The sequence below is a fragment of the Cryptosporidium bovis genome (genome assembly GCF_009768925.1).
Source record: "Cryptosporidium bovis isolate 45015 chromosome Unknown contig_9, whole genome shotgun sequence".
NCBI classification, from domain to species: Eukaryota; Apicomplexa; class Conoidasida; order Eucoccidiorida; family Cryptosporidiidae; genus Cryptosporidium; species Cryptosporidium bovis.
This window is the reverse complement of record NW_027125021.1, coordinates 40,798-66,855: the sequence shown is the minus strand read 5'-3', so window position 1 is coordinate 66,855 and position 26,058 is coordinate 40,798. Positions and strand designations below refer to the sequence as shown.

Here is a 26,058-nt window from a genome sequence, read left to right as displayed (position 1 = left end):
AAATGGATGATCAGATAAAATTACTTTACAACTTGGTACATAGATGCCAGTATTCATCTGCGATTAAACAAGCAAATAACATGTTAAATAGGATGAAAAATAAAACAAAAAACAGAGAACAGTGCCTTGAGGAGTTGTTTATTGTAACGGGACTAAGAGGTCTCTCCCACTTGAAAATGGGAAGTTATGCTAAAGGAGAGGAGGACATAAACAACATTATGGAAATAAAGCCTCTAAACGAGGACATAATCACAATATTATGGCACTACTATATAATAAATACCAGTATATTTAATATGAGCAAAGACAAATTAAGGTCAATTGCAGATTATTTTCAAGATGGTCTTGCTCTAGGTATTTTATCAGAGCAATTTGGGATTGATTTATTGTCTCTTTATTGTTATTTAAACGAATTCAATACATTTAAATCACTTTGTAACAAGCTCTATAAGAAGCACGAAAAGAAACCGTATTATTTGGCACTAAACGTGTTGATTTCTTTTTTGGTTCTACAAAAGCAAATAAAAGAGGGAGGTAATTTCGACAGTGAGGCTTCACTTTTAAGTTTGTTAATAAACAAGTTCCTAAGGACTATTGAGGAGAGTTCTCTTGGTATTTGTGAAAAGAAAAATAACAGTAATCAACTTTTTGAAAGAAGAATAATAGCAATCATGAACTTAATTAAGTTGTTTGTACTCAGAAAAACAGCCAAGTTTGATTTGTACTATAACACATATATTGAATTGTTCAGTAACTCTAAAAACGTTGACTACTACAGTAATTTAATGCCTGTAAAGTGTGAACTTCTCAAAAATTTAGCCGTATTGGAGGAACATGAACATGCCATTTTAATGGGACAAAATAAACTTAAAACGCATTATGATGCCTTTTTTAAGCTAGTTAAAGACGAAACTAAATCCGGTAACCCTGACTGGGATAATTTAAGATTAATAAAGCACTTTGTTATTAAGTTATTCAAGGAGGTTATTGATGTTTTGTATAACGAGGAAGACATTTTTATATGCAATCGTACTCATATTTTAATGCAAAACTCACACTCTTCTCAATTAACAAATAGTTCCTCTTTTCAAACACAGTCCACTATGTCATCAGTCTACAGCAGTAAAACTTCTGAAAGCAACAACATTCATGAAAATGGAATGGTGACGGCTTATTTAGACTGCATATTTGGTGTGATAAACAGTTTGAATGATAAGTGCGAAATTTATGATGATAATAAGGAAGCAGTATACAATGTGTTTTTAAACAACAAAAAAGGTAGAATACTTACGATTGAATTATTTTCAGAAGTACTCACAGTTTTAAACAATAGATTTGTAAGTGAGAAAGAATTGTCTGTATTATATTCAAGGAACAATAATTGCGATTCACTTATAAAGAATTTAATTGAGAATCTTTTGTGTTATGTAAATGAAGAAATAATCAGTATGATTAGCACTGAACACGAGAAAAATGCTATTATTGACCTAAAAGCTTTGCTATTTAGTTACTTAAATATTAATATTAGAGACAACAAATACGAGGATAATGTAATATATACTATATACGACGATCTATCTTATTTATTGAATAACTACGTACTTAAAGTACGTCCGATAAATTGGATCTATTACACTAACAGACTTCAAATATTGATCATATACAATCAAATAAGGTCAAATTCCAGTGTTGAAACTTTGAAAGAACATAATTTTAACTTGAATCAAATTCTACAGATATTTAAAAATGCTACTTTGGAAAAAAATTCAGAGAACTATTCGGATTTTGTTTATTTCTTGGTTTCACTCTCAATTTATTGTTTATGTACTCCATTTGGAAATGAAAATGAGAGTTGCAATGCAGAGTCCATGTTTTTATTCATTCTTATTTACATTAACAATAACATACCTGGAACTAAAGACGAAAGCAATAACTATTTTCTATATAACATTATATCAGAGTTGTGTCCTCTTTTAGGTTTGTATTCACTATCACATTTTATCAGAAATAGCGTTTTGAATATAAAAAGATCTCAATATGCAACTCTTTACACATATAGCAATTTTGTTGAGATGTTGTCTTATCCTTACTTTTCCACATTAAACTGTGGGAAAACCACTGCTAATAGTAAAATAACTCTGAAGGACAAAATTAATTCGGACTTTAGACACGATGGTAACAACATTAAGGCATTGCTCGACTCTCATATGACCATTTATAGCGAAGTAAGGGAAACATATATAGAATCACTACGTGAAAACACATATTCCGTATTAAATCTCTTGGAATGCAGCAAACTCAACAAGGACTATTCCGACTGTAGCAAGATACTTATTGTTTTTGGAATTACAAATATAAACAATATATTCTCATTATTACTCAATAAGGACAAGGATTATACGTCACAAATCAACATATTCAAACATATTTTCGGGGAGTTTATATATATAAATAGCTGCAATATACTCGAAAATTACAATAATGAAATAGTTAAACAAGACTTTTCACCAGCACTTACCTATTATATCCCAATATACAATATTGAATTCAAGTTTAATGAAGCAAAGAATGAACTGGTACCTAGTAGTATTTTTGAATATTGCGAGTATTTAAGCTTTGAAAAGTATATTTTTTCCAATGATGGTAAAAAAATAAACAACAAACTAGCTGAATTCACCAACTGTTTGCCTAAATTAAAGTACAGACTCATCCAACGTTTGAAATTATGGTACTCGGCCTTGATACTATTTAGTGACATAACCGCTGCAATGGACTCTATTGATGGGAATTCTCATGCCATTAACACTCAAAACAAACTGTTAAACATAATCGAAAGTCATAAGAACATTATTTTTTCAGACAAATACTCCAATTATCTTCTAGATCAATTCGATTTTGAGCTTTACAACGAAATTACTGTCCCGATTTTAAAACTTTTCTTTGAGATAGTCTATTCAAATACTCTGTTTTCAAGTGAAAACTGGCAAGCAGTAATTAAAAATAATGTAAATAATCTAGTTATTTTAATTGACGGAAAACTAAGTGAGTTGGTAGATACCTACTTAATTAAAGAATTTAATATAAGTTCAGACAAACTAAGCTATATAGAACTTGAAAATCAATTTGAGAAAATAACCTCTCTTATTTTTGGCCCTATATTGCTTATATTGCTTGTTAAAGATTGGCTAGGTACCAATTTATCTAAAAAGATAATATCTAATTCGAACAAGAACATTATAAATTCTATTTTAAAGATTGTCCAAATAATTCATGACAACTATAGCACTAATGACTTTAACGGAACCGTTGAAATCAGAGCTTTAAACGATTTGCTTAACTATATAGACTGCAGTGATGTTCATGACCGTTCATCTGAATTTATTATAGATATCCAAACACTACTAAAATCGCAGAAAATTTCCGCTGAAAACATCTCAAATACGCTTATGTTCATTATAAACTCCATTCGTAACATCTGATCCAATTCTATTCCACATGCAAACATAGTATTATTTGGACTTAGTTCTTGCATTCATGCGAAACTACGTTATTTAATGAAGCTTCTGAAGTTCTGGTAGGAAATTGTGCAATTTATTTGGCTTGTATCTTGTCATTTTCCGAATAATATTCTCTTGGACCCATTTATTTAATATCAAATTCTACTTTACATTTGTCACAAAAAGCACTGCAAATTAACACTTCGGATCTGGAGTGTCGACTTTAAGTATTATGACAAGCTTTAATGGAGCTCTGTTGGTTGAAATTCAGATTGTTACCTGGTATTTAAAGTGTGGCGATTTGGCGGTTTATTTTCCCTTGTCAAAGAAAATCCCCAATACAGCCAAGAGTAAATAACCCACTGATATAATTGATAAAGAGAATCACGGACAAATGGTCCTGAGCCGAAAGCAAAGAAGTTTCTAAGCAACAAATAGTGACTGGAGTGTAAATGATAAGAAATCCTAAAACATAACGCCTTTATTGCAGTAAAAAAGTCTCATCTAAATTTGATTCTATACATATTTCACTAGAAAATAGGTTCACAATGTGGTTTTCCACAATGACATTTTTTTCAAATAATAATATGTTCGATACTACATTTTAAATTATAACTTTTAAATAAATATGTATACATATATACACATACATATATATGTTTATTTGAAGACACGTACATATAATTATATGCATTTGCAGGTAATTAATTAAAAATGACTAAATATCGAAATAAAAAAGTCAGAAAGAAATGACATGAATATTGGATTAATAACTTAAATTAAACTAGAAGGTATAATTAGACTGTATTAGAGTAACACCAGTGTATGCAGATGAAAAGTTATTATTGACTCTGAAAATGAGGACATTAGGTTTCTTAGCTATTGAGTTATTCTTGATTTTATTTATATTAAATTATATACCAGGTACCTTAAGTTCTAAACCAACAAAATATGTATACAATTCAGTTGGCAATAATAAGGTGAACGGAAGAGGTAATGCCAATATTAAAAAAAAGAGTGTTAATGTTCCTAAAATAAAAACGAGGTCAGATTTCAATTTTAACAGTACTCAAGTTAGGACTAAGAATGAAACATTTAATATACCAAGTCTGGAATTTTACCCACCAATGTTGTTTTTTGATATAGACACGAAAAAACTCCTTAAAAATCGGAGAATATTGCTTAGACTGAGAAAAATCAACAAGAATTTAAAAATGAGAGCACGAGTTGAAGCATTTAAGATGAATGACCCATATTTGAATGTAGAGAGATTCACAAAGTCGAGAATATGGAGATTTTTTAACTTTTTTAGACTTAAATTTAGCAAAAGAAGGAAATTTAAAGCTAAGGAAATAAACGCATTTTCATTTGAAAAGTACTTGATATTAGACAAAAATTCAAGTTTACCAAACGTAAACTTTAAGTTGAAAAAAAGCATCATGGAGATAACAGATCTAATTAAAGAAGGCAAAAACCTAAATATATTGAATAATTACAAGGATAGTGTCGATAATTTGCGTAACAACTTACTTGCAGATGTAAGTTATCCGGGAGACTACTCTGGGATTCCAACACTGCACAAACCAAGACGACCAAAGAATTTAATAATAGCAATATTAGGTGTATGTTCAGATGAACTTTACTACGAAGCGTTTAAATACACATTTTATCCTTTTTTATCACAAATCAAAATGTACGGGGATGAATTTGAAAAAGACACTGGAGTCATATTTCCGCATCCATATTTGAGAAAATTTAAACCCGTGGGACCTGCATTTTGGAGTTATAGATACTCCTGGGCCGACTTTGCCTTTGGATTTAGGACCAGAAAGGTTAACTTAGACCAGTGGATGTATTCTGTTGAATCAATATTGAAGTTAATAAATTACTTGGTTGAGCGCGATAGATACGATCCAAAAAGAATATTTATATATGGTTACAGTCAAGGAGGTGGTATGGCTCTTTCAGTAGCACTCAGAACAAAGTACACACTAGGAGGTGTCATTTCAACCGCAGGTTTCTTACCTGAAAGAACATCAGCCAAATTACTGAAAATGAATCCTAAGATCACAAGACAAGGTCTAAAAACACCACTCTTGCTTTCTCATTGCAATCCTGATTTGTTTTTCCCATACAGAACATCAAGAAAAGACGTCAAATATCTGAGAGAAACTATTAAGGCTAATGTCAGCTACTCTTTAATGCTTGGCGAAGGCCATTCGTGTTTAGTTAAATACTCCATGGTTTACGTTGATTGGATTTACAGTACTCTATCAAACTATAAAAATAGCAGTTACAAAAGCAAAAAGTTCTCGTACACTTTACTGGATGCTGACAAGGGAGATGACACATTAAATGAATTTTCAGTGAATTATATTTAATCAATATTTTCGTGTTACATTTATTATTTAATACATAAATTTACATTTTTTTAGACTGTTTTTTGCACAATTTGTATAACATCTTATTTGTTTTTTTTCAAAATGAAGATAAAAGCTGTTTACTAAAACTCCATGTTCAATTCTATTTGTTTCTAACTGAATTTATTTGTGTGTTTTATACTTGTTTATCTTGCACTTTTTTCCATTTGTAAACCCAGATGGAAATTCAGAATGACGATATAAAATTAATCGCTCGAATAAATAATTATTGCGAAACATAACAACACAAAATAATTGACTCATTCATCTTCGATTTAAATTAATTCATTTAGTTAAGTTTTATTTATGTTTCATTTAACTTTTGTTAATTTCCCTGAAACAGATGTACATTAAGTAACCATGATTCCTCTAAGTGAATATTTAAGCAGAGCACCTGATTCTAACATTAACCACTATGTTGACACCAAGAAGTTGTGCGAGACGATTCTAAATTTATCTTCTCAGTACGGACCAAACAAAGCAGTGGCCTCGGAGTACATAGAAATGAATGAGATTAGAAAAACAATAAGAGTAGACAACAGTAGTTTTCTGGAAATAGTATCTGAGGACTATATATGCGACTTTGTGTTTAGAGAAAAACTTAATCAGGAAATAAACAAAGTGAACCGATTCTCAACCACTAAACACGAAGAAATATATAGGGGAATCATGAAAATAGGAAAATCCATCAGAACAGATATAATTATCCCCGTGGATGAATTTTGTAAAGAACACAGTAGAAGAAGAGATGTAATTGTAAACGGATTAAACGGAAACGATGTCAATTCCAATTCCGTCACGGATTGTAAAGATAATAGCAACATAGATCCAAGTGTGAGCAGCAAAAATATTGAGAATTATATCATGACCTACAAAAAGAAGCTGTCTAAGGTAGAACAACTGTTAAATCACATGAGCAATGAAATAGTTCACCTGGATTTCTATATAAGAACCAATTTTAAGTTATTGACAAGACTTTGTCGTTTTTTTGACATAATGTTAAACTCTTCTACGAGCATATGGTTTCAGACACAACTAATAAAAGAACAATTTGTCGCTGTTAATATTGATATATTGCTGGTATTATTAAGTTTGGCATGGAAAAGATACAGAGATTCCGAGATAAAAATCAATAATTTGTTGGGATTACATCAGAATGATAAGAATGAGTTTGACTTGATAGGAGATGGTGAATTAAGAGGCGTTGAAAACGATAAAGATAAAAAATGGAAGCCTCCTGAAACATTTACTAGAAGCACAACAAAATATTGGGTTCATCCAAACAATGTTGTATCAGCAAAAGTTGGAATAGTTCGTTATGTCCCATATTTAATATTTGGTTTGTCAAGTGGAGAACTTGAAACACTTTTGGATCCATTTATGTGCTTAGAAGGGCATAACATAATAGATCCTAATGTAATAGAGGAAAGTCAACCAATAACATCAGTTTACCTAGACAACGATAATGGGGAATGTTATAGTAATAGAATCTCGAGATTTGAAGGTGCTAAGTTATTTAGATTAAGGTGGTATGGGTCAAATGAAGGTAACAGAGAAAAAGAGATATTTATGGAAAGAAAAACCCATCATGAAGAATGGACAGGAGAAAAAAGCACTAAGGAAAGATTCTCATTGCCTCAAAAATATGTTTTTAGTTACTTAAAGGGAACGAAGGATGTAAAAGAACTTTTTTCAAAAGGAATTTTCAACAAAGACAATGAAAATAGCAATAATAAAGAATCAACTATAAAGAAAATGGAATTTGCTTTGAATGTTCAAGACTATATTACCAGTAATAATCTACAACCATTCGTAAGAACATCTTATTTGAGAGCTGCTTTTCAAAACCAAGACAATAACCAAGTCAGATTTTCAATTGACACTAACTTATGCATGGTCAATGAATATATTCCAAATGGTCACACAAATGAACCATGGTGTAGACTGGCAGAGGAAGTACTGTCTAAAAACGAAGTTACTAGATTCCCATATGCAGTATTGGAGGTTAAATTACAGTCAGAACAACCCGTATGGGTTTCCGATATGCTTAAAAGATGTAATGCTACTCTAGTTTACAAATTTAGTAAATTCCAACACGGAATGGCCATTTTACACAAAGATAAAGTTTCTGTATTACCGCATTGGATTGAAGAGTTTAATAGTAATAATAACTTTATTTCTTGTAGTTCAATATCTGAATTTGGGGATGACAAAAATAATTACTTCAATTCATATAATACAAACAAACCACAAAGCAATTCAAATATTGTTATTATTGATAAACTGTTAAACTCTTATTTAAATATTACTCACTTTGATTTACATGGACTTCAAATACAATGGAACAAAACTGTGGATGACATTCAATACTCAAATAATGACAACAATGATTATTACATAAATTCAAAAAAAGTAAGAAAAATTGATCCTAAAAGCATATTTGCTGCCGAAAGAGTACTTTTGTTTTGGATTAAAAAATGTATATACATATCAACTGTGTTGATCTTACTATTGTCAAAGTCAAAAAACAAATTTCATGGAAAATACTTACCTACATATATTTTCAGTTATTTTGAATACTCTCTTGTTCCTCTTATAATTTTTGTGCTGATTTATTCCTTATTTGTTTACTTTAAAAGATGTGACACTATTGAGAAGAGAATGGTCAGGTCTTCAGAGTATGAAAAAGAAAGAATTGACTTTCCTGAGAGTTCTTTTATTATTTTTTCAACTTCATGTTTTATATTACTCCTTACTTTGTTGCTCAATATTGGAAATAAATAATGGGGTACAATAGGGTGGATTGTTTAAGTGAGTAATAGTTAAAATGCTTTTTAATACGAAACATTGAGCTTTTTAATTTTGTTCACTTCCCTACTTGAGTCACTTCTATTATATAGATTTTACAATGTGATAAAATATTACTTGTATTCAAAGTGTATATGTAAATAATTGTTCAGTGACTTAATACCTAGACCTGTTACTTTTAACTATTTTTCGAGCACATGTAATAATTATTAAATATAAAATAGTAGGAAAAGAATACTGGTTACAGGATTTAATAAACTATATATTGTATCATACTAACATACTAAAAAATATCAGCAAAGATTCACATTAAATTTCTATTTTTATTTCAACGGAAAAAAACGTTAAAGGTTTTATTTTAATTGTTAATAAAATAAGCATTACTTCAGATCCTTCCTAATTTGTTTTGAAATTTCCTTAACTTGTCTAAATAACTCCTCGCCTTTTGGTGAGAACGAACTGCTCCTCTTTGGAATTTCAGACCTTTTGAATCTAATACAGTTATTCACACGTTTTATATCCGAATTAATGCTTTTAATAAAAGGAGACCAGATATCCTTAACATACTCTATAGAATCAACAAGTATCATATTATACTCATTTATTGTTTTTTCTATCCAATAAGGCAATATTTTAATTTTGCTGGAAAGAGTATTGTCGATAAAACCAACAAAATTGGATATTTTATTTATTTTAGAACGATCTTTTGAATTTATCTTCTCATCAGGAACCGAAGGTACCAATGAAATATCCTTTGAAAACCTAATATTTTTAAATGATGGGCTCTTGATTACAGACAATATTATTTTAGATAACTTAATTAAACTCGAATTGTGAGATTCTGATTTATATACTATCATTCTCATAAGATAAACAAAATCCATTAATCTTGCATATTTATATTCAATGTTTCTGAATTCTGTGCATTTTTCTTTAATTATTTCCGATATTTTTTTAGGAAAAATACCCAATTCTATATTTTCATCATGAAAAAAACACCTTTGACGAATAAGTTTAATTAACTTTAAGGTTTTTTTTGAACTTAAATACAGGCAGTCCAAAACTTTAAACATGCTACCTTTTATCTCTTTTCCATTTTCTGAAATTTTAAAAGTTAAAAGTTTTGGTGAAACAAATCTCCCCTCCGCCAAGGCAAATATTGCAAGTTGAATTGCATAGTCTAAATTTGCTCCTTTCGGTACTCTTCTAAATATTTGCTCCTGTGAAGAAGTAAGCAATAAAAAATTTCTTTTTTCTGAATTTGAGAGTGATGCTGCGAAAAAAAAGAAGTCAGATTCAAGTGATGGATCCGAAAGACCATTCGTCATTTCTTTTTCCGCCTGGTCACTACTACCCACCTCTCCTCGCTGTTTTACATCTTTGTATTCCTGCTCAAATTCAATTGATACATCCTCTAAATTTCCAGACTCAATTTCACCATTATTCATTACCTCAGTTTGAACAACAATGGTATCTTTTCCAGACACTTTTAAACATAATACATAACCACCCAATAATTCAAGTATTAGCAATAAAAAAACAAAATTCATACCCTTTTTTCCTGAGACATTTGTGTTGGTCATTTTTGTATTCAATAAAGGAAGAGTGAGGCAAACAGTTGATTCTATTTCAGTATCTATTCTCATACATTTATTTTTGTTAATTTTAAAGTTTGTGTGATTTGGCGCGTACTTTGCAGTGTTTTACGGTACTTGAGATTAACATGTAAAAAACAAAAGTTAACGTGTTGTCAATTTAAAACTATTTTTATTTATTCTTAATTTAAGGAAAACCTTATTTTCTTTATCTATTTAATTCCGAATAAATTTTGGGATTCTAGAGTGTTTTTGTGGTCAGAAACATTAGGTTTGGACTCATAAACAGCACTGACTGCTTTTCTCTGGTATTTAGTAGCCTTGCCTTTTAACTGAATGTAGTATATTTTTGTCTGATTCGAGTTAATGGCAGTAGGAAAATGAAGAACAATATAATTGACATTCTGAAATTTATTTGCCTTCAAATTGTGCTCGATTACTCCACAAAAATCTTCTATCAAGTCTAAAGATTGTGTAGGTTCCAATTCATCTACAGTCGAAAAGTCAACATTTTCGTTATTGATGTATATTTTAACCTTACTTGGAGAGGTCCCATAATCCCCACCTATTATTGTTATTGAACTAATAGAACAAGGTGAACTAAAAGGAACAAACAACATTAGTTCTGGATCATCATACTGTGATTCACAAACAAAATTGTCACTTAAACGATCCGAGTAAACACGAAATATGTTTTTACAGGATCCAACATTGAGCTCATTAAGTGCATATATCCTATCCTTATCTATACAAGACAACAAATCTTTTCCCCCTGCAGTTTCTGACTCTTCTCTGCAACCACACCCTTGTCCGTGTTCTCCAGGCATATTGGTGTTTATTTTACCTATAAATGACAAAATTAGTGCATATGTTCAATAATGTCTGTATTGTTTCCTCTAATAAACCACACACATCCAAAATATGAACAAAATGTTTATTTCTTACAATCTTTCCTCCCTATTTCGTTTGAAATAAGAAAAGAATGACTATACACCAAGAAGATATTGCTTTGAATTATAGTCACTATGAAATCTAATGGATAACTATCTTACTTCTATCCTTTTTTGAAAAACAAGCTAATTTGATGTTTGTTGCTTATAAATAAGGAAAATACTTTTTCTAGCATAATATTGTATATATAAACGAAATCAATCAAAAGTTCCCGCCAGTTCATTTTTAAAAATTTATATTAAAAAAATTATAATAAAGAGAAAATAAGTGACAAATAAACCTTTGATGCAAATAAAAGCATATTTAAATGTCATAAGTTACAAGCATTATCTTGTTCGTTTGCCTTAAACTTGCTTATAACTCTAATTATGGCAAGGAGTCGAAAACATACATTGCATTGATTTTACGACTATTGTTTCCACAGACAAGAGTATCTTGTAAAGAGTGAATAAGTAAATCCACTTAAAAACTGTTAGACTTGTGAATATACCTGGATTGTTTTACAGAAAAATACGTCTAGTGTTGCATGAAAATGTACATCATTTGTTCTGCATTTATATTGATATGTGAGGAATAAAGTTTCCTGGGCTTTGAGAAACGGAGTAAAATTTATTCTTCACACTTTCATCTTTAGAATCGTAGAATTTTTGTGTGATAACTCGTGCATTACGTATAAACCAATAGGTGTGATTAGTAAAATAACCCTTTGAAAATAAAAAGATGCGTATTTACTGGTTTTATAGATTTAGAAAGGTAGATTAAAACAAATTTTCAAAAACATAATTTACAATTAAGAATTAAAGCTATCTGTTTCAGTTTCTCGTACTGTTCCACGTTCTCCTTCTCTTTTGTGAGCAATAAATTTCCTCAAGATCTATATTCGTTCCTTTGAAGTAGTGAAAAACTTATTTGTAAATTAAGGGGTATTCAAATCCAAATATGCCAGCGCCTATGACAAAAAAAAATACATAAAATATAAATTTAATTATAAAACAATAAAATTATGTATTTTTAATACAAATTAATTGTTTATTAAAATAAATATTTATTTGTATCTTCAACTATATTCTATAATTATCAGTAATATTATTTAACTACAATATTGATAAAATATACACAAAACAAAGACAATATAAATATATTTGTATATAATTAAATAAGAACAAAATATATAATTTAGTTGAAATTAAAATAAAAGGATAGTATAGTATAGTAAACAGCATCTTTTTCAAATGGTATCGTATTTAAAGTGAATTGTTTAGTAAATGGATTTTGAAATAGAGTTTTCAGACTCTTCTAATGAGGGGGAACAAAAGATCTTAACGAGTGTGCCAAATGACAATGAAGAAACGAAAATTAAGAATAACAGTTGTTCTAGGAGCGGAAGGGTTAGAAAGATGAGGTATTCGGACTTTTCTTTAATAGATGAAAATCAAGACAATTCTTCGGATGCTGATGAGAATGAAAACTATGAATACAAAAGTGAAAAATATAATACAAATAAAAATTCAAGCAGAAAAAAGAAACAGGATATGGATGACGACTATGAGAATGATGAATATGGAGATAATTATGAGGACAAAGAATATGAGTACACTAGAACGTTCAAAAGCAAGAACAAGAACGGCAACATTAGTGGAAATAGAAGCAAAAACAAGTATGAATACAGTGATGATGACTACTATGATGATTACAATGAGGAAGAAGATTATGTAAAAGAAAAAAGTTCAAAAGTAAATGGAAAGAAAAAACAAAGAAGCCAAATCGAGCTTAAAAAAGAAACGAGATCTAGATCTGTAAGAAGTAGCAGGAAGACAGTTGATTACTCAAACTTCGACTGTTCAGCATCTTCCGATTCTATTTCAGACTACTATGATAAGTATGAAAATAACAAATCAAGTAATAAGTCACAAATGAAGAAAAGTAAAATAACATATGATGACGATTACAACAATGATGATGATTTATTGTATCCAGACGAAAAATATGAAAATAGTATAGATTTAAATTTTAACGATGTGGAAAATAATGCAAAAAATATAGATAGAGTCTTGGAAAGTAGATGCAATGGAGAAGATGATAGTATAATAGAATACAAAATAAAATGGATGGGTTATTCTCATTTACACAATACATGGGAAACTGTTGAATCACTCACTAAAGAGAATGTGAGTGGTATGAGAAGGTTGGAGAACTTTCAAAAAAAAATGGCTGAAATACAACAAAGAAGAAAGTTTATGACAGAGGATGAGATTGAACAGGAGAACATTACCTTTGAAATTCAGAAACAACTTGATATGGACGCACTCATTCCTGAGAAAATTGTTGATGTATTTGAGGAAAAAGTAGCTGTAAAAGGAAATAAGATTATGGGTGAAAAAAAAGAGGACTACTGTAATATCTTTAGTAGTGAAAGTAAGGAGAATGATGAGACTCAAATTTATTATTTTGTAAAGTGGTTAAGTTGTCCATATGATCAATGTACATGGGAATCTTATGAAACACTTGTGGAACACAACTTTTTGAACTATATTGAATCTTTTAATTCACAAATGGACATAGTTTGTAAGTACAACAAAGAGTACAATTATGAAATGAGGTCTTTGTCTCTGACATCATTTGAGCCTTATCCTTCGACACCATTCTATATGGGTCGTAACATAGTTGAGATGAACAAAATCAGAAAAAATGATAATATTGAATCTTTTTTAAATCCTAATGAGAATCAAATTTCAGAAAATGTCCCTTTTCAAAATGATAAATTGAGGGAATATCAGGTTTATGGACTAAATTGGATTATTTCTAGATTTAAAAAGAATGTAAATGTATTATTGGCCGATGAAATGGGTTTAGGAAAAACAGTTCAAACAATCTCTGTAGTGGGACACTGTATATACATGGAAAAAATAGTTGCACCTTTTTTAGTAATGGTTCCACAAAGTACCAGTGATAATTGGATGAGAGAATTCAAAAGGTGGTTGCCAGATTTGAATGTAGTATTGTATCATGGAAATGCATACGCAAGGGAGTTAATAAGGACTTACGAATTGAGACTCATAGATATGAAAATGGATGAGAACTTAGAACGCGTTAATACTAGCAATTGTCGCTTAAAAGAAAGAAAGAGATACAGATTTGATGTAGTTATTACAACACCATCAATATTAAATAGCCAAGTCGATTGTGAATATCTTAAACAAATAGAGTGGTATATGATGATAGTTGATGAAGCTCATCAACTTAAGAACAGAGACAGCAAAAGATTTAAGGAACTAAATAACCTCGAAACAAAATACAGATTATTATTGAGTGGGACTCCATTACATAATAATTTGGAGGAACTCTGGAGTTTGCTTCATTTTTTAAATCCAAATAATTTTTACAACTATAATGACTTTAGAATGAAATACCCGGATGTTGAAAATCCTAATATAATAAGCATGGACAAACAAAAGCAATTGGAAGAGTTACAGGAAGAGCTACAGAAATATGTATTGAGAAGAGTTAAGAAGGATGTCGAAAAGAGTTTACCTAAGAAAATAGAAAGGATATTGAGAGTTGAGTTATCACCACAACAAACTGAGATTTACAAATCAATATTATCGAGGAATTACTCTGAACTTAGTAGATGCACGGGTGGAACCAAAACTTCACTTCAAAATATATGCATGGAGTTGAAAAAAGTATGTAATCATCCATTTTTAATACACCGTCCAGAACTGGATCCAAATAATGGCATTACATTGGCAAAAATACAACATCAATTAAAATACAGTTGTGGCAAGTTATGTTTATTGGATAAACTACTTTTCAGACTTAAAGAAAAAGGAAGTCGCGTATTAATATTTTCTCAAATGGTAATGATGTTGAATATTATATCCGAGTTTTTGGTTATTAAGGGTTACAAACATCAGAGACTAGATGGTACTATGGGAAAAGAATTAAGGAAAAAAGCTATGGATCGTTTTAATTCACCTAATAGTGATGATTTTTGCTTTTTATTATCAACGAAAGCAGGCGGTTTGGGAATTAATTTAACTACTGCTGATACGGTTATAATATATGATTCAGACTGGAATCCACAAAACGATCTTCAGGCAGAGGCAAGAGCTCACAGAATAGGCCAAAAAAAGCAGGTTCAAATATACAGACTGGTTACAAAAGATTCAATTGAGGAGAACATACTCGAAAGAGCGAAAACCAAGATGGTATTAGACACATTGGTCGTTCAGGGGCTAAACAATATCGGTGCCAATAACAGTGTTAACAACAATGAAAGAAGTAACAATATCGAGAATGATGACCAAAGGATGAATCCCTCGGCAACTTCTGTAGTGTCTATGGCCACTCAGGCTCTTTATCCAAATGGGAAAAAGGGTAATTCATCTGGTACCTGTTTTAGCCGAGATGAATTGGCCAAAATATTAAAATTTGGGGCTCAAAAATTGTGGAACAAGAGCAATAATACCTCTGATTTGGATAACGATAATGAAAGCAGGAGTAATGAAAATTCAAATCAGAAAGATTCAAGTTGTGGTGATTGCGATATGAAAAATAGTTTTGAAGAGGACAGAAGATTTGATTCACAAATAGACTTGGACAAAGTATTAGCAGATGCAGAAGAAAATACACATGATACTCAAGGATTGGCAGACGGATTACTTCGTTCTTTTGCAAATATATCTGATTTTAGATACGAAGCTCCACCATTAATAGTTGACTCTAATACTGGAGTGTTGATTTCCCTCTCAAAAAATGGAAATAGTAAAGACGATAACAATACAGTAGACTTTGACAGTAAAGAATTTTGGGAGAAAACAATACCTGAAGAGGAGAGAAGAAAGTATTCAAACGAGGTTAAGAATGAAGATATAATAACAGGTCCAAGAAAGAGTGCTATGAGAGATGGAACATTCAAATACAAAGATGGTTACAATAGAAAAAACACTGGTGATGACTATAATTATGTGCATGATTGTAATGATGATGATTTTGGGTGTAAGGAAGACGAAATGCATGAAAACAAAAAATCGAAAGGGAAAAAACAAGTTAAAAATCTAAAGAACAAACAAAAACCCATAGATTCAGTTTTTTTGGCCGAAAATGACAGCGCTTTTGGGACAAATAGCATCGTAAATGGTTGTTTTGCTAACAATAATCACCAAAATGAGAATAACATGAATATTGGAAATGGTAGCGGTAACAATATGATGATGGATTCAAATGAATATGGTTATAAGAATGCGAATTATCCACTTGCTCGTTTAAAATTGGACGACAGAGATGACTTTGAAAATTTGATGTTTAATATAACTCGTTTCAAATGCGAATATGATGATTTGGACGAAAAGTTTCCAGATGAGATAAACAATATATACAAATCAATTTCAAGTGGTAAAAAATTACTCAAAAATGGAAAGCGTGCTAAGAGGGATATTAGACTCTTAAATCCAAAAAAAAGATTTAAAGTTTTCAGATCAATCTTAAAGTACGGTGACCCATATAGAAGGCTTGATGATATTATTATTGACTCAAGATTCAAAGGAAACGTAAACAGAGAAGTAATATTAAATGAGGCACAAATAATTATTTCGCTTTGTTATGAAAAATATAAGGACAATAGTAATAGAGTCAATTGCAATGACTATTACAACTATTGTGACCTTTATCATAATCAGTGTAACGAAGACTATTCTATTGATGGTAATAGCAATAAAAATAAGAAAAGTCTTATTTTAATAGGGAACAATAAAGCAAATTCATCAGAACTTGTTGATAGAATCAAGATATTGTCAGCTTTAGACAAACTCATGAAGGAGTGCAATCCTGGGGTTGTGCAGCCCTGGAAGCTTTCGACTGGACCCCTATCTCGCCCAAATAGATTTATAGATACAAAAAGAGACGGTATAGAAGATTATTTGGAATATAAGGAAGACGGTGAAGATTATAATGACGACGATGAAGATGATAATGAGGATGAAATGGATGAAGAGGAGATTGAGAATAGTCAGGAGGAAAAGGAGGAGGGTAAATTGATGGAAAAAGAGAAGAAAGATATTAAAGAGGAAAAAAATGGGGATAATGCATATATAAAGGTTGATAACGGGGATTATGGTAGTGAAGGGGAGACAAGTATTGCCAAACTAGATCAAAATCATTCAGAAAAAATAACCAATATAAAAGATGAACAAAATGGCAAAATTAACACAGAAATAAAAGGGGATAAAGATGGAAGTGAATGTCGAGATGAGACAATTAAAGAAAGCAATAAAAATTCGGGACAAAATAGTTCTTACGAGTGTAATGCCGGTGGAGAGGAAAATTATCTCAGATGTGAATTGCCTCCATTACTTGTTAAATCTTTAAGAACACCATCTTGGGGTGTTCCATGGACAATAGAAACAGATGTAAATATATTAAAGGGAATTTATGTATATGGATTTTCCAATTGGACACTAATGTCAATGGACGAAAATTTGTCTCTGTCATGTATAAAAAGTGTTAAGTTTGATAAACTTAAACAAAGAGCATTGAGAATGTTGAAGCATCTTCATTCTGTAATGGAAATAGGCAAAACTGCTAGAAAGAAAAGAAAGGCAAGTACAAATAACTTCAATTCCAATTCGACATCACCTTGTTCCTCCAAGTCCCCACTAGAGCAGGACTCGGTAATAATTAAAGATAATTCTAAATGTGATAAAAAGAGAAAGAAAATTAAAACAAGGAAAGATCAAGAATCAATAGATAATTCTTCTGTGGCATCATCTTCAGGGAAATTAAATATTAATGAAAGCGATAGAATTCTTGCGACTCATGGAAAGAAAAGTATTCTTGAATTTGTATCTGATTGTATTAATATGAGTGAAAAAGAACTTAGAAAACAGGCGAGAATTTGTTTAAATAACAGCAACGTAAAAAGTCAAATTTCTGAGATTAAAAAGTTATTCCAACCGGGGAATGATATGTCAGATTCGGATATTGTTGCTAATCTTAAACTTTATCTTCCTTCAGTCGGTGATGAAATTAACAAAATACTTGAACTTGCACCAAGTGAGACCACAAAGAAAAAGTTACATTCTTCTCTTTGGTCATTCGTAGCAAAATGCACTGTTTTTCAATCTTGTGATATTGAGAAAATATATCTCGGTTGGAAAGGAACCACATAAGTTGGAGAATTGAGTGAAATACAACCAATAATGACGGTAAACAAGCCACCACAAACAAACAATAAATCAGGTGAAGTTTTAAAATAAGTAACGCAAATACTTGGAGAAATGGTAATGTTGGTCAAGTCTGTACTGCACAAAACTAATTAAAGTTATATCACTCAAAATTTTTATTGTAATATTGCTTTTGATTCTTAATTTTTGTTGTCTATGATTTTATTTTTTATTTATTAGTCCAACCTTTTCATTTCCCTTTAATATACCAATTATTTCGCATGCATGCCCCGCACATTTATGACATATATTAAACATAATATTCACATCGAAATAGCAATTTAGAATATTTCATTTTAATTATTGTATAGGTGAACTTTGACTGAAGCATAGATATAAATTTTTGGACGGGTTAAACATAAAGTTGTACACGTTCTTTCTTTAAACATATCCTAATATTTAATTATTTTTGTTTCCATTTACCACTGTGTACGTGGATTTGGATTATTGGCAAAAGTTATAATACGGGAAGCGAAAAACAAGTATAATTAAAAAGGAAGGGTCACGGATAATTTCATGAATTTTACTTTATTTTCAGAGAATATATGCAACTAAAACATGCCATTTAAGTTAGGTAACAATTACAATGTGAAGGTTCAGGATTTAGACGATATATATTCCACTTTTAATCAAAATCTAATAGATGATTATATTGATGCAGTTAGAAAAATGGATTCCTCGGAAATTCCATTTGAATCTTACTGTGCAGGAGAACAAACATTAAATTGTGGTATGAATGGAAAATGTGTATCTTTAGGAGTTAGCTCTGGTATTAAACAATTTGTTTGCGTATGCTCTTACGGATACACAGGAGTTAAATGCGATCGAGGTATGTTTTCTTTTTTTCATTTTCGAAACCTTAATGTGTTATTAACTAATACATATATTATTTACTTTTTATTTAATTTCTATTTATACCTTAATTCTGAACATAACACCCAATTGTTGATATTATAAAAACCATTATTCATTATATTAAATAATGTTCTCATTAATTGATAATAATTAAAAAAACAAATTAATCGACTTGTGAATCTCACTCTCAGTTTGGGATGCCTGTCTTGCTTCCGGACCAACAGCTCTATGCTTAAATGGAGGTACATGCAAAACAAAACAGGAAAGCCCATTCTTCACTTGTCAATGTCCTTCTGGATTCACTGGTGTTAACTGTGAAATTGAAAATAATGTATGTAAAACTAATAATCCATGTCAAAATGGTGGTAAATGTACATATGTTAGTGAAAATTTCCCCATCATATGTACTTGTCCTTCCGGTTATGGTGGCGATTACTGCCAAGTTGTTATTAAGCAGGGGATTGGTGGAGCTGGTGTCAAACTTCATCCAACACAGATAATATTAACATGGGGATTTATGATTCTATTACTGTCATCTATATTATATTGTACTTTCTCTGTTGTATACGATATTATATCCAAACGAAAATCCGATAAGAGAAAGATTCAAGAAGAGAAAGAAGAAAGAGACAAAATGGCGGAACCTAATGAATAATTGTTCTAATCATAATATTGGTCTAATAATGCAAACATGTTAAAATAATTATTATCAAGCTCTACCTATTTTCACTTTAATTACTATATTGCACAAGATAGAAAAGTCACAATAAAAAACCATTATCAGTTAAACTACTTAATATTAAAATTAAAAAAATGAGTAAAAACCAAATCTAATACTAAATAATAAGCTACGATTCTTCTCTAATAGTCTAATTTTTTTTTTGAAAGAATCTTTTTTGTGTTTTCTTATCATTTGTAATTATTTAAGGCAAACAAATAAAATAATGTTAATATTAAAAGCAATAAGACATCAAAGCATTAATAACAAGTAACCACTTACATTTTATGTATCAATAATCCATCAAGCACTCTGTCACTCATTTTCTTTTAAATATAGTTGTTGAATAAAATAGTAATGGAATGATTCAGTTCAATATTCTTTCTCTTTGTTTACTATGTATTTAGACCGTATTTTTATTACCTGGAATGATATAAAACACCTAATAATTAACAATACCATTCTCTTTAACTATATTATCTAAGTTCATTTATCCATTTACTTTTTAATACTTTACTATTTTTAAGAAAAAATATTTGTAATTACCAATTTACCTTATGATTATATATGTAATTTTGATCTACTTGTTTTACTACACTACAATTCTACTTTCATATTCCACTCTTGATATTTTTGTTTCTATTTACATCTTTTATACTTAATTAAATATTAAATTCTACAATAAAATATTCTATTTGTAGTTAATATATTTAAATGATCGTAAAAAAATACCTGAATTTAATTAGTTAATTATCTCGTTTCTATTTGGTTGGATATCGAAAATGAATAATGAATTAACGCTGTTATTAATACCAATAACCAGTGAACATAAGTTGGCTGTGTAGTGCTCAAAGAACCTGAAGATTTATTTGAATCACATTTACCATCTCCTGAGGAATCGCCATTTACATCACAATTATTTGTAGATTCTGCATTTTCTTCAAACCCATCAAGCAAATTTAAATTTAGGTTATAATTTGAATCTGATGAATCATAATTTGGCAGTGATACTGTGCCGTTTTCATTTTTAACTACCTCAAGATAGTTATATTGATTATGTTCACTCATTTTCTCATAAAGATAATCGTGTAAACTGCTGCTTGTCTTATTTTCCCCATTTAATGGTGTTAAACCAGTTTCAGTAGAATGATTTGTAGCACCAGCAGATTGAGCAGATGAAGGATATGATGAAGAGGAGAGTGAGGATGGCATAGTTAAGTTTTTTTGATCCCATTCAGTTTCAAAAACAGTGTTTTCATCAGTGTATCTATTTGATGTTAATTTAGAGTTGGTAGATGTGGTTTTTGATTCAGAGACTGAAGATTTATCACTTTGTATTGGTATCAAATGTTGGTGTGTATTAGAATCAAATACTAATACTTCTGATTTCATTATTGATTCTGGTGATGATGTCGATGTATCTTTTAATAATTGTGTCATTTCTACTGTTGATGTTCTTCTAGCATGAGCTATCTGTGGGCATTTTGCTCTTACAAATGATACTCTTGAGTTCTTCACATCAATAATGACGTCCTTATTTATGAAGAATGAAGCACCAAGAACCAAGAACGATTTATCTGAATCAAAACCCAAACAATATGTATTTCTGTACTTCTTATATAAATATTGACTAGGTTCCCATTTCACCTTTAAATTTGGAAAACCCAATGTTATTATTGGAAAACGTGACATTTCACTTGGTTCTCTTAATTTCCAACACCTTTCACCCTTTGTTGTTTCCAATAGTATTCTTGATACTGATGAGTCAATATCAAATTCATTTCCTTCCATTTCATTTTTTGTATTATTTATATGATTTACAATGCTATCGAGTAGTGTATTGTTACTTAATTCTTCCAAGTGAACTGTTGCGTTAAAGCTATTAACAGTCGAATCACTTGCTGTATCTGTAGTTATTATCTCATTATCAGCTGTTTTTAATGTTCTATATATTCTTTTTCTGTGCAATGCTGCTCCTGGTACGTCACCTGGGAATATCGATACTTGTTTTATTCCAACATCTAGTTCCGCTTCTTCACTAGGCTCCTTTATTCCCATATATTCTAGCACTTTTGAACCTGCCTCTACTAATGTTCTAAATGTTGATCTTGTTTCTGTTTCTGCTATCCTTTGATTTATAACATTTAATATTTGAATAAATATTTGTTCTGGAAAGTAAGTTAATGTTGTACCACTATCTATTACAAGAGGTATTGGTTTTACATTTCCTGATGAATCTGTTGGAAGAATTATTTTAGTTTGATGTACAAATGCTTTTGTCAAATGTACATAGTAATTTCCATTCATTATTGACAATGGAGTCCAACTTACTTTCTCAGGATTTTTACTTGAACTAGAAGCGGAGTTCGCGTTGTTTGTTGAACTTGAAATGTATGAAAAACCTAAAAATCTATTTGCAGATTTCTCATTAGCTCCTTGTTGTCTAAAGGATTTATCAGTAGCGCTTTCAGAACCATTCAATAACCAATATTCCGAATTATATCCCCCGAATGAAATCATACCACCTTCTGAACTAAAACACATTGATAATATTGCATCCTTTACATACTTTGATTTTTTATTCCATGTCTGAAACAATGGTGCTCTTTCCTGGGAACTTGCTGTATAAGCTAACCCGAGAATCCCAGATGCTGCTTGTGTAAAGAATAAATTTGTTTCGTGTGTTATACCACCAAATATTGTTGCCAAACCTACAACGTAAGGTGCTGGCTCTTTTGAATCACCTTTTTCATTTCTTAGTGCTACAAAGTCCTCAAAATAGCTTCCAGAGAGACTACTTCCTTCTAAGTAATGTATTGTATATGCGCACTGCCTCCTCTTATTTACACAAACCTTGCAATAAGAATGACACGGAACTTCTTTCATCGTTGTACTTTTAAATGGATCATAGTAAGGATCCAAATGTGTGCCACATTGTTGACATTGTGTTGAACTGAAGGCAAGTAAATTACTTCCGGTGTCTAATATTACACTCTGCCTTTGTGGAGTTGGAAGACCAACAAATATATCTGAATAGAAATATGCTGTTGAAACTATACTCCCATATGCCTTAATCTGGATTCTACAATTTATAAAATTAAAATAACCAAGAAAGAATATTGAAAACAATATAAATAAGGATCTTATGCTCTTCATTCTTGACATTTTAATGGGGAAAAAATAAATGTACGATTCTTATTTATTATTTATTCAACCACTATTGAATGGCGATTTTTAATATTTTTATGTGGTTATCTGAACCTGCCAGATGTTTTGCTGTAATATTCCTCTAGGAGTGGGTCAAATATTTATTAAATGCACGCAATACTGTCTATTCACACCAAGATGCATCAAGCTTAATAATTCGAAATTTAATACGCCTAAAATTGCATCTCTTTAAGGCCTAGCTGTCCAGATATCCCGCCTGAAAATATAATCATTTCACAAGTATAAAAAAAATCATATAGGTATGGGTTAAAAATACAAGAAAAAAAAACCAATCCTAGTGACAATAATAATTATTACTTTATTTTGTTTGTTAAATTATAGTTTTTAGCTGTATCTATAGAAGAGGATACGATTTTCTACATTAAATTATATCAAAAAATTGAGTTTTAACTCTAGCCTTTGAATATAGATTTTTTTCCTACCGTGCTAATTTCTCTAATAAGATAAAAAATGCATTATTATCAATACCGTTGTCTGGATATTTTCAATCGAAATTAAAGTTATATGTTGACCACATGCAATTTCTTAATGATTTAAACGGTAATTACATTTAAGTAGACACAAAAATCGCACACAATTTTGTTGTTGAAAAATGTTTTAAATCATCACTAAATGTGAGAAAAAAGCAAAATTTTACTGTAAAATTTAAAGTAAATTATTGTATTAATTAAGATTCTATAGAAAGTAGTCGGTAAAGTACTTGTAATTTTTTCAACAAGTCCATTTTTTGACTCAATTTCTGAAATAATGCTTGTAAATGTACAATTCTGACAAAGACATATACGTCTGGGCCCTCTAAGAAAGACAAAAAAAATGTTAGACATGTAAAAAAGTCAAAAGTGGTCAAAATTAATTAGAGTTTTAAAATTAATAATCTATTAGGGAAAAGAAAAAGGGTGAGGTAAAATAATGGGTGATTACAGAAACTGATTAAAGTTATTTCTTACAAATACTGTTTTATTTTTTATTAGCAAGTATTGTTACGGGAAAGTTTATACAATAAAGCATTTAGAACACACACGGGGTATTAAAGGAAGCTCCAAATGTAGTAATCAGTAAATCGAATCGAATGCCTTTGAAATGAATTAAGTTATGGGTATAAACTAATTTGCGGTGATTTAAAGTAGTATATAAACAGATAAAACTAAATAAGATTTTTATAATTTAAATAATCATTATCTATATAGTATAATTCGTATAAGGTTTTATGTTTTGTCAATACATTAAAGTAACAAAGCCAGTAAATAACATTTAAATATATGTAGATTTAATTTAATAAAGTTTATAAATAAATGAATCAGCAAGACAATATATTGTTATCTATGAGTAATAATTACATATATGAAAAATACTCAAGGTTCGGAAAAGGCAATTTAGACACAACAAATAGATCGTTCAACAACCCAGTATCTGTTTACAATGATTTATTAGCAACCGAAATATTGAACACAACAGAAAATGATTACCCAGCAATGTTAAAGTTAAGAACAGGTCCACAAATATTAGGCACCCAAGACAAAAGAAGATTAAATGGTCTAAACAAATATGACGATGAAAATACATTTCCGATCAAAAATCAATGTGAGGTATACGATCCATTTGCAACAGTACCTTTAAGATCAATATCAATGGATCCAGTTTGGTTATCCTCCACAACAATGGGAATGAATACAGTTTCAAGAAAAATACCAAAAAGTCCGTATAAGGTATTGGATGCGCCTAATCTACAGGATGATTTTTACTTAAATTTGGTAGACTGGAGTTCAACAAATATACTAGCGGTTGGATTGACTTCATCAGTATATTTGTGGAGCGCTTCTACATGCAAAGTAACAAACTTGTTGAATTTACAAGAACAAGATATAGTCACAAGTGTTTCTTGGACACAGCAAGGTAGTCATCTTGCGGTAGGAACGAGACAAGGCTCAGTACAAATATGGGATGTAAATGAACAGAAAAAAGTTCGTACATTGAATGGTCATAGAGCTAGAATAGGAGCTATGGATTGGTGTGGGCCATTATTAGCAACGGGAGGAAGGGATCATGTCGTATTGTTAAGAGATGTAAGAGAACAGGAGCATTGGTGTAATAGATGGATTGGACATAAACAAGAAGTATGCGGTGTTAAGTGGAGTCCAAATGAATTACAACTGGCTACAGGAGGTAATGATAATAAATTATTTATATGGTCACAAGGTTATGATACTCCTGTTTGCCAATTTCATGATCATACTGCAGCCGTTAAAGCACTATCTTGGAATCCACATCAATCAGGATTGCTAGCATCTGGTGGTGGTACTGCAGATAGACACATTCGTATATGGAATACAATAACTAATTCATGTGTAATGGCAGTAGATACTGGATCACAAGTTTGTAATATCGCTTGGAGTGGAAATGTAAATGAATTGGTTTCCACTCATGGTTATAGTTTAAATCAGGTTATATTGTGGAAATGGCCATCTATGCAAAAAATAGCCACATTGACTGGTCATACATATAGAGTCTTATATTTAGCCGTGTCTCCTGATGGAAAAACAATAGTTACAGGTGCAGGCGATGAAACACTAAGATTTTGGCAAATATTTCCATCAGGAAGGCCCAAAGGTCCAAAAAATTTAGCTGCATTGTCTGTGCCATATGCACAGGCAATGAGATGATAATATTTTGTTGTTAAATCATTAGGATATATTCTAATATTAATTCTAATTTAATTATTATATTTAGTTTCGCATTGTTACGTCTTTAACCTGATAAAGGAATGTT

General features: G+C 30.5%; 9 protein-coding genes across 9 annotated transcripts; 6 read left to right on the top strand and 3 right to left on the bottom strand.

Moving 5' to 3' along the window:
- Nucleotides 1–2: 2 nt before the first annotated feature.
- FG379_003658 (uncharacterized protein) lies at nucleotides 3–3,479 on the top strand (the record flags this gene model as incomplete). Its single annotated transcript, XM_067329286.1, has 1 exon — nucleotides 3–3,479. One exon carries the CDS (start codon nucleotides 3–5, stop codon nucleotides 3,477–3,479), a length of 3,477 nt encoding a protein of 1,158 aa, XP_067183971.1.
- Nucleotides 3,480–4,354: 875 nt separating this feature from the next.
- FG379_003657 (carboxylesterase) lies at nucleotides 4,355–5,878 on the top strand (the record flags this gene model as incomplete). The annotated part of the gene is made up of 1 exon (XM_067329285.1): nucleotides 4,355–5,878. One exon carries the CDS (start codon nucleotides 4,355–4,357, stop codon nucleotides 5,876–5,878), a length of 1,524 nt encoding a protein of 507 aa, XP_067183970.1.
- A 399-nt stretch (nucleotides 5,879–6,277) lies between these two features.
- FG379_003656 (uncharacterized protein) lies at nucleotides 6,278–8,701 on the top strand (the record flags this gene model as incomplete). Its single annotated transcript, XM_067329284.1, has 1 exon — nucleotides 6,278–8,701. The coding sequence occupies one exon, from the start codon at nucleotides 6,278–6,280 to the stop codon at nucleotides 8,699–8,701; it is 2,424 nt and encodes an 807-aa protein (XP_067183969.1).
- Nucleotides 8,702–9,105: 404 nt separating this feature from the next.
- On the bottom strand, nucleotides 9,106–10,308 carry FG379_003655 (uncharacterized protein; the record flags this gene model as incomplete). Its single annotated transcript, XM_067329283.1, has 1 exon — nucleotides 9,106–10,308. The coding sequence occupies one exon, from the start codon at nucleotides 10,306–10,308 to the stop codon at nucleotides 9,106–9,108; it is 1,203 nt and encodes a 400-aa protein (XP_067183968.1).
- A 224-nt stretch (nucleotides 10,309–10,532) lies between these two features.
- On the bottom strand, nucleotides 10,533–11,147 carry FG379_003654 (uncharacterized protein; the record flags this gene model as incomplete). The annotated part of the gene is made up of 1 exon (XM_067329282.1): nucleotides 10,533–11,147. The coding sequence occupies one exon, from the start codon at nucleotides 11,145–11,147 to the stop codon at nucleotides 10,533–10,535; it is 615 nt and encodes a 204-aa protein (XP_067183967.1).
- A 1,389-nt stretch (nucleotides 11,148–12,536) lies between these two features.
- FG379_003652 (uncharacterized protein) lies at nucleotides 12,537–18,437 on the top strand (the record flags this gene model as incomplete). Its single annotated transcript, XM_067329280.1, has 1 exon — nucleotides 12,537–18,437. The coding sequence occupies one exon, from the start codon at nucleotides 12,537–12,539 to the stop codon at nucleotides 18,435–18,437; it is 5,901 nt and encodes a 1,966-aa protein (XP_067183965.1).
- A 612-nt stretch (nucleotides 18,438–19,049) lies between these two features.
- FG379_003651 (extracellular membrane associated with 3 EGF domains and a transmembrane domain) lies at nucleotides 19,050–20,001 on the top strand (the record flags this gene model as incomplete). Its single annotated transcript, XM_067329279.1, has 2 exons — nucleotides 19,050–19,320; nucleotides 19,538–20,001. The coding sequence occupies 2 exons, from the start codon at nucleotides 19,050–19,052 to the stop codon at nucleotides 19,999–20,001; spliced, it is 735 nt and encodes a 244-aa protein (XP_067183964.1).
- An 813-nt stretch (nucleotides 20,002–20,814) lies between these two features.
- On the bottom strand, nucleotides 20,815–23,229 carry FG379_003650 (aspartyl (acid) protease; the record flags this gene model as incomplete). The annotated part of the gene is made up of 1 exon (XM_067329278.1): nucleotides 20,815–23,229. One exon carries the CDS (start codon nucleotides 23,227–23,229, stop codon nucleotides 20,815–20,817), a length of 2,415 nt encoding a protein of 804 aa, XP_067183963.1.
- Nucleotides 23,230–24,584: 1,355 nt separating this feature from the next.
- Nucleotides 24,585–25,952, top strand: FG379_003649 (uncharacterized protein; the record flags this gene model as incomplete). Its single annotated transcript, XM_067329277.1, has 1 exon — nucleotides 24,585–25,952. One exon carries the CDS (start codon nucleotides 24,585–24,587, stop codon nucleotides 25,950–25,952), a length of 1,368 nt encoding a protein of 455 aa, XP_067183962.1.
- Between the last annotated feature and the right edge of the window lie 106 nt (nucleotides 25,953–26,058).